Here is an 8,840-nt window from a genome sequence, read left to right as displayed (position 1 = left end):
TGGGCTGTCGAAAACTTGGATTATTGCAGTGATTTTTTCAGAAACCTTGTTAAGACTTGAGGGCAGTTGCTGTCTGCTGTCTGGAGCTCTGAAATAATGTAAACCCACTCAACGCAGAGCAGGGTTTAAATGAATTGACTGTTGTGGCCTGTGTTATACCTCAGTCAGCAAATGACCCACAGATACAGCTGTCACTAAGTATGGAGAAGGACATTGTCCCTCTGCAAAGTAGTGGATTGTTGAGTCTCACTTTCTGGATATTACTCAAGATAAACTAACCTGAAACAAACTCATACTTACTGCTAAGGAGGTAGTAGTAAACTGACAAGGAAGGAAACTAATCTACTGGCGACATCTACTGGAGAAACTGCAGTGGTGTTGTTAAAAGAGAGAAAAGAGATCTTCATATTGGCGTCCTCTGCTGGTAAGAGAGTAGATCCACAGATCTTGCGCTGCCCAGAATCACCTCTGATGTTTTCATGCACTCAAATTTCACAATTTAAAATAGTCCAACGTATAATAGGTTGTAACCCAAATTCAATATGTAGGTCCCATATTTAAGTGGTATAAAATTAAATAAAATTCTGTGAACAATGGTTGTATATGTTTCAAATACAGTAATAAGCTGACAGAAAATAAAAATTAAAGGCTTAAGACCAATGTAAAAAAATATGATCTTTATGTAATGTGTCGCGTTTCCCTCACTTTTGTTTTTCTTTCTTACTTTTTGTAATCTGTTGCATTAGTTTGAGAGATTTTACCTCCATTCTTGATGTAAGTTGAGAATGGAAGTTACTATAGAAGGAAAATGAAAATAAAAGTAGATAAAACTAAAACGACTGAGTACGGAAATAAAATAAATCCATCCAGATGTAAAGTACATGTCAGTAACTAATCGGTTCGAGCGCCTGAAAAAACGTGCATCTGTCATGCGTTACACCGCTGTCGTAAAACGTCTCTGTCTGCTGTTGCAATGGCGTTTGCTGCGACAGCACTTTGCGGCAGCAGGGAAACCGAGGAGAAAGCAGCGACAAACGTCGCCAGCGGATACGTTATCGCCTCAAAAGTCCTCGGATTTACGCAATATTCGGTGAACTAACTTGTATATTGTTTGTATATCCATTCGCCTTGTGGATGAAATTGTGTTCGACGTTTTCCAAGCGTGAATCTCCACCTTAATGCGGTGGGATGGCCACAGTGCCGCCTGGGCCTAGTAGCGCACTGCCTGCATCCCCGGCTGAAATTCCTCCTTTCCCCGGGGCTGGGAGCGCGGAGCCGGCGGGGGGAGACGAAGAGCCGGCCTGCCACAGGGAGGACTGTGTCCCCGCCGGTACAGGGAAGAAGTCTCAGCCGGTAAGCGAAGTGAAAAGGTCCGTAAAGAAGAAGCAGAAAAACATGCTAGCCCGAGCTAGCCCGGCGGCGCTGCACCTTAAAATGCAAGCGAGGGAGCAGCAGCAGCTAAACGGCTTGGTCAGCCCCTCAGAGGACGCTAACAGCCACCAACACACAGGAAACCGACCTGACAATCCCAGACCGTCCGTGGACAACTGTGACAGCAGCAGCAGCGGCAGCAGTGAAGGGGCTCCGGCCGCTAGAAACAATAGTGAGCATTGCCAACACGAAGGCCACAGCCCCTTCTCCAAAAACGGCAGTCACTCTCCCCTGGTTAACAATAGCGTGAACGGGATGCCGGGTTACACAAGAACTGAGGCGGCCCACAGCCACCCCGAGGACGAAGGGAAAGAGGAGTTTGACCACACGGAGCCGCCGAGACCGCCGAGCGACGAGCCGCCGGACGCTGCCGGGCCCGGCGGAGAGGACAGCCCCGCTGACCTGGAGCAGCAGCAGCCGCCAACCGCAGAGCTGGCCCGGCTCGACCTGAACAGCTCCCCGGGCCGAGCGGAAGAGGAAAGTCACGGCATCCGATATGTCCGCTACGAGTCGGAGCTTCAGATGCCGTGGATTATGAGATTGATCACCAAGGACTTGTCTGAGCCTTATTCAATTTATACGTACAGGTACTTCATCCACAACTGGCCGCAGCTCTGCTTTCTGGTGAGTATGACACTGAAACCCTGTCAATGTGAAGGAAATGCCCGTATTTACTGTAACTTTGTTCATCAGGTCAAAATATAGTGTGAACTACCCCCCTGTTCCGCGGACTTGTTACCTGAATCTGCATAGCATTACTGGACCTGGGTGTGACCACATGCTCATAGCTTCCCATCACCTGTCAGTGTGTCTCAAAGGCAGCCAAACATAGTGCAGCTATGTACTGAAGACAAACACACTCAGTTTAAACACACATACACACACATGTATGTAAATGTCTCACTGATAGTATGTTGGTTTGGAATTTGTCTAGTCCTAATCTATTGTGTTGACAAGGTACAACAACCGTTCTTCTGTCACGGAGCCTTGTTAGTTTTGTGGATTTTAGCCTGATGATATAGTTGTCAAATGAAGAAAAGCTCCCTTGCCCTGACAGTGTTTATCACTGATGTCAGGGTCTTTTGTCCAGACATCTGTGTACAGGAATTCAAGCAGAATCAGTGTTTTATAACCCTCACTTTTCAGTTTCAGTAGAGAGCAATGTGCTTTAGGTGGGTGTTTCCTCTTGCATCTACAGTGTCCAGTCAGGGTTTTTTACTTTGAAAAACGCTGTCCTTTCTTTGTTTATCCCCTGAGCCTCAAGGTCGTAAACTTCCCAGTTCCAGTTTGTCTGGCACGCTGCATGTGACATAAGAGGAAGTGTCATGAAATAAAGGTCAGAGGTCAGCTCAGAGAGCCGGCAGAACTGGCAGGTTGACAGGAGCTGTACAAGAATTGTTGCTAGGCTTTCAGCAGCTACCCTAGTAGACACCCAGAGGACCTAACTGATGTATGTGTTTATTTTGCTTCTGTGTGTGTGTGTGTGTGTGTGTGTGTGTGTGTGTCACAGGCAATGGTGGAACAGGAGTGTGTTGGAGCCATTGTATGTAAGCTTGACATGCATAAGAAAATGTTCCGTCGTGGCTACATCGCCATGCTGGCCGTGGACTCAAAACACAGAAGGAAAAGCATCGGTGAGTCTGTGCCCTCATCATGCAGACCGGAGACCAAGTTGCGTGGAAGCATTTTTCGTGCTTTCTTTGACAACCAAATCTCTTATGCAAATGTGACATTTAGATAAGACATACACTGTGCACTGACGTGTAACTTTATACTTTAAGCTTAAGTGACATTGTTTACCCTTTGCCTTACTTAGACCATCAGTTTTCAGGCTAGAAAAAGAAAAACCAAGTGTTATCCATCTAAGTCTTTGTGTTTAGTTTAATGGCATGCCGTCACTGACTTCAGCTCCTCTATTTCAGGTACTAATCTGGTGAAGAAGGCCATCTATGCCATGGTGGAGGGTGACTGTGACGAGGTAAGACCAATTCCCCCCTGGAGAATGGCTCAATCAATTCACTTTTTGATTAAGTCTAAAATCCTAAAACACACTTACAGTATGTGCTCATGCAGCTGTGCACGGACTTTATGACTGACATTGGCACACATTTGCAAACTGTGGGCCAGCCTCTTCAATCACAATGTTAACATATACAATAAAGGACATTCACGCATGTACTAGACCAGATTGTACAGAAAAATAAACCAAAAGTTCCTAGAAAATACAGGTAATTCATTAAATGGACACAAATTGGAAATTGATTGAAATAAACCATATCTTTACTGTTGGCATTTGGGTCTTTATTTTCCTTTTTTAGGTTTGTGTTTGCCTAACCCCAGTATATCTTTTCTTCACAGTTAGTCTCAATGCCTCAAGATCTAATGATTGATTTTCCAGGCCACCACTGGTTTATAGCTTTTTTGGTCCTCTCAAGCACCTGTAGTTATTCTGGACTACCAAATACAGAGTTTGATTTGCCAACTGCTTTGCCTGTTAAATGCATTTCAACATCTGACTCTTACAGCTCAGTCACTGGACCTGCTTTGAATGCACCAACAAAAAAGTTGCTAAACGATCCCATCTTGCAACCATTACTACATAATGACACCATATCTTTGACTGTTGTAGACTGTATTTGATGACCTTACTCCAACCATCCATTAGCTATGTCGCTTAGCCTTTGGGGTTGGCCTGGAAAAGGTCGGGTACACCCTGGACAGGTCACTCAAGGGTTTTTTTCCCGACATTGATTTAAGACTTTGTGTCCAAAAAAAAAACAACTCTATTATATTCACCATGTTTCTGTGGGTTTTTTTTTTTTGTTTTTAACAAAATCTTTTTTTTTTTTTACAGGCAGTGCATGATTTGTATGTACAAACATACTCCAAAAGTTTGGGAGGTTTTCTTATCTGCTATCTTCCTGAGTTTTATTAGGAAGATACATTTCTGTTTTGTATGTGAAATACAGCTGTTGGCCTTTGTAGTTAGCCTACTTTAGCATAAAGACTGGAAGCAGGTGGAAACAGCCAGCCCTAGCTACCTCAAAGATTACATTACAGTAACTTGAAAACTATTCTGTTTACACTTTCTGTGTGTGTGTATTTAACCCACAGGGAAAAGGAAAATTAGAAATCGTGATGTAATGAGCAGCTAGCTTATTCAATGAAGCTAGTTACTGACCAGTAACAGCTGAGTCCCCAAATTACACACAGCATCTAAGAAGTCAGGTGTCTTAAAGCTAATTTGCAGCCTCACAAACAGACCAGAATAAGCATAATTATGCAATTTGTGACAGTCCTGGAAAAAGCAGTGAATGTTACACCAGTCTGTCTTCTCACTTACGAGACAAAGCTCTGACGTGTCCATCTGTGTGTCCCCAGGTTGTACTGGAGACTGAGATCACCAACAAATCAGCCCTGAAGCTGTACGAGAACTTGGGTTTTGTCAGAGACAAGCGGCTGTTCAGATACTACCTGAACGGAGTGGACGCGCTGCGGCTTAAACTTTGGCTCCGCTAAAGAAACGAAGAGGGGACGGGGGAGGACGGGACAGCGGGTGCTGTTCACCTCCTACACTATCAGCTTGACAGCCTCAGCTCTGCCCTGGTCATTTCACTCTTATATACACAAACACACACATTCACACACATTACACACACACACACACACTCACACCTGTGTACAACCATAAGGAGTATGCACATAGGTATGCATAGACATGCAGCCACACTCTCTTTTTGTCCTTGACTTCTGAACAACTGTTGTTTAGGCAGAAACAGACTGAAATCCCACCTGATGTTTTCATGAAGGGGCCCCTGATACTTTCTGTGACGAGGAAGGGGTGAGTGAGGGTGGTCTCTGGGATGACCTTGACTGGGAACTAGATGACCTTTTGACCTTCAAGCATGGATGCCGCGAGAGGACCCAGCACCACACCAGATCCTTCTCCAGAACACAGGACAAAACAGGACTTAAAGAAAACCACGTGAAACAAGGAAGCAGGCCGGTATAAACAGACTGGGAAGAAAATATTTGTGGAGTTTATTTTTGTGTTTCTTTTTTAACCATGTAAGTTGGACGGGGGATGGAACAAGCTATAGTATGACTGCGTGTTTGTACCGCCTCATGTTTTTTTTTTTTTTTTTTTTTTTTGGTAAAGCGAGTGTTTGGCTTGTTTTTGTGTGCATGTGTATGTGGTGTGGTTGACTTCGCTGTGAGCAAGTGAACGTGTTTGCGTGACTGTGTGAGCGCATGCTTGGTTGGAATTGTGCGTAGCGTTGTGTGTTTTTTGTTTCCCATCCTGTCCAGTGGGCGCAGCAGCAGCTCCCTGCTGCTGTCTCCATCACCTGCCTCAGCCTCCAGGACTGAAGCCTGTAAAGATATGCATGCATTTATTTTAATGTGAGTGCGGGAATAAGCGTGAAGAGTGTGTGTTGATTAACCCAGTCTGAGGCTCACCCTCCAACCCCCTTCCTCTGTTTGGTGTAAGCATGTCGGTGCAGAGCAGTTGATCGAAAACAAATCACTCCATTAGCACATCAAACTTTGCCCAGCCGGTGGATCCGCCACCTTTTTCGCTTCATTGTCCTTCACTAAATCTCTCATCATCAAACCCTGACGGAGTATGGGTTTATTTTTATCTTCCTATTTTTGCAGATCAGAGCTTGTTTTCCCCAAATGCACTGCCAGCCACTGCAAAATTCCCAAAAAGGAGAAAATGGAGTCTTTGAAAGACATTTCTTGCCAACGATGGTGCAGTCAAACTTTCCTAGCCGTCTGAGTTTACTCCTTTATATTACCTGTCTGATTCTCCTCATTGCAAGTGCCACTCAATCCATCAGAGCTCTCGGCCACGACTGCAGTGATCTGCCTGCTAACAGGCGACGCACCGCAGCCTCGGCCCACTTCTGGTCTGCTCTCAGCACCAGACCGGAGGCAAAGTGTTACATATGCTGGATTCCTGTTTGAGTATGCTGTGTGTGCGTGTGTGTGTGTGTTTATCTCTTGATAAAAAGGAAAATAGTTAAGTATTCTTAGCAGATTATATTTTATTCTTTTGTTCGCCTTCAGTTTATTTAGATATACTTCTATACACCTGTATAACCTCACGCTGCCGTAAGCGGCTGAGTCCACAATGCACTTCCCAGGTGCCCTGACTCAATGCACAACCAACCTCGCTAACATTTTAAGATCTGCAGCCCAGAACACGTCACAGAGGCACCTGGACCTTTCAATCCACACTAATCATGGCAAAGAAAGTTTGCTTCAGTCGCTTTTTTTTGTCTCCTAAAAAGTAAAATGAACAAAGATCAGATGCACTTCTTTGGAAATTGCTGCAGTGTGCATGTGAACGTATGAATGTGTCCGTGCGTGTCCTGTTATTTTGACAACGGTGTGGATCTGTTCTGATAGACTTTTATTTCTCTACTTTCAGAGGCCCCTGCACAGGAAAATCAGAGCCTTTTATGGTGCTGTGTTTTGTTCCAGCCTAATGAGGACAACAGGACTTGTTAGTAATAGGAAGGAACAAAAGCGCACTTTTTTTGTTTTTGTTTTTGTTTTTGTTTTTTTGTTTTTTTTTTAGCTTTCCAGGCTTCAAGTTAGTGCTCAGTGTTATACAGAAGGCAGGAGACAGAGTAGTTCATAGTTAAGGGGAGAATAAACCCTAAATCAGCTTGGATTGTTTTCAAAGTCAAATTGGGAAACAAAATGCAGTTTCTGTTTTCCTTGTAGTGTTTCAAATTATGCAATTGGACATCTGTGTGCTTTTATCCAGCCTACAACATTCAGAGTGGAAAGCACCACCAAGACACTGCCGTGTGGCTGAAAACGACTGAAAATCTGAGTACAATCTGCTACAAATACTGACAGCACAACAAACAAGTCTCCAGCCTTGTATGATTTAATGATTTAAGGACAGATGAGCTTGTCTCTGAATGACACTACAGGATCTTGTTCATGTTTTGGGTTTATTTCCCCTTTCAGCTGAGATATTTCATCCCAGGAGCCCGGGACTGGAAGGGAGAGTAGATGTTTACAGAGTTGCCACCCACATAACAGCCTGTGTATGTAAGTTTGTGTCTGTGTGCATTTGGAACAATGGATCAGATGACCTATTTTCTTTTCTTTTTTTTTCAGATTTGTATACGAGTGTTGTTCTATTCATGGGATATATTGAGAGCATGTTTTCTTTGGTGAATCATCACTTGGGAAAGGGGGCGATTTGGGTTGATTTATCGGATTTGTGTTTTATTTTTAATTTCTGTGCTACTTTAGCCCAACCAGAGATGTGATGAGCATACGCAAACAACCTAGACCCTGAACGACAATTTTTTTTTTTTTTTTTTTTTTGCTGCTCATCTTACACCATTTAGATTTCAATAATCACCCTGTTTAAACTTCTCCTGATTTATTCTGGAGGTTTAAATCCTCTGTCTCTGTTGACACGTGTTTGCCCATTCTTCTGTGTCCTTTCACTGTACGGGCCTTTTCTTCTTTTACACTGACTACTGATGGATGAATAGACTGGATTTGTTACACCATAACAAATTATCCCATTTTGTTCTTTCAGCATGAAGAGGTGTTTTAGATTTTGAAGGAAAAGGGTCTGTAATCTTTTTGTTTTAATCCTGTGAAACTCTGGCAGTTCCAGTAGATATATGGGCATTACAGCCTGCCACAGTGAGCCAAAGGGCTCTGTTTAGATCATCACAGACTGAAGGGCTTTGTCATCAATATCAGTTTGTAGCCATGGCTTGTGGTGTTGCATAGTTTTACCCAGCTCTCTCTGACAATGACTCCTCTCCATTTGGATTAAGTTTTGATTTGACATGCCAGTTCAGTGTTCACAGATGTCAGAGGCAGTTATTTCTTTTTCCCCGTCATCCTGGACGTCAACTGTGCTATCCAGGTTGCAGTCCCAACCCCACTTCTCTATCCTCACCCAAAGCTACATCCGTCAGTTTACATTTACAATTATAAATTCCCCCAGAAACCAGTTTGTTGGTCAGATAATTAACGTTTGTATTGGTTATCATACTGCACCACAACATGCTATGGTCCCCACAACCAACCAACCAACCAACCACAGGGGCTACCTGCAGTCTTTTCAGGGCGGCCAGCACCACCTCCACCGCCATCCACAAAGTGTGCAAAGGGGAGAGTAAAAGGTTTTTTTGCATGTCGGATTTCTGTTTCCCCTGTTCCTCTTCCCTGTCCCCTCTCTTGATTTTGATCTGGAAATGTCCGATAGCTTTTATTTAATGTGGAAAAAGAACACAGAAATAAATTATTTGATTTTTTTAATGCTGTAAACTGGGTTATCTTGTCTGCTGTCTGTCTTTTTTTTTTATCAGTTCAAATCTTTTACACTTTGAGGTTATGAGAGGTATTATAAGACATAGTCAGAA

The 8,840-nt window shown here is 43.6% G+C and overlaps 1 protein-coding gene across 1 annotated transcript; it reads left to right on the top strand.

The window, feature by feature from the left end:
- The first annotated feature begins 976 nt into the window (after nt 1-976).
- naa30 (N-alpha-acetyltransferase 30, NatC catalytic subunit) lies at nt 977-8,750 on the top strand. Its single transcript, XM_071478853.1, has 4 exons — nt 977-2,055; nt 2,942-3,065; nt 3,354-3,409; nt 4,813-8,750. The coding sequence occupies exons 1-4, from the start codon at nt 1,189-1,191 to the stop codon at nt 4,948-4,950; spliced, it is 1,185 nt and encodes a 394-aa protein (XP_071334954.1). The 5' UTR covers nt 977-1,188; the 3' UTR covers nt 4,951-8,750.
- The last annotated feature ends 90 nt before the right edge of the window (nt 8,751-8,840 follow it).

The sequence above is a fragment of the Trachinotus anak genome, unplaced genomic scaffold (genome assembly GCF_046630095.1).
Source record: "Trachinotus anak isolate AG129_WGS33_773 ecotype Australia unplaced genomic scaffold, CSIRO_AGI_Tana_v1 ptg000005l, whole genome shotgun sequence".
NCBI classification, from domain to species: Eukaryota; Metazoa; Chordata; class Actinopteri; order Carangiformes; family Carangidae; genus Trachinotus; species Trachinotus anak.
This window is presented reverse-complemented; position numbering and strand designations above follow the sequence as displayed.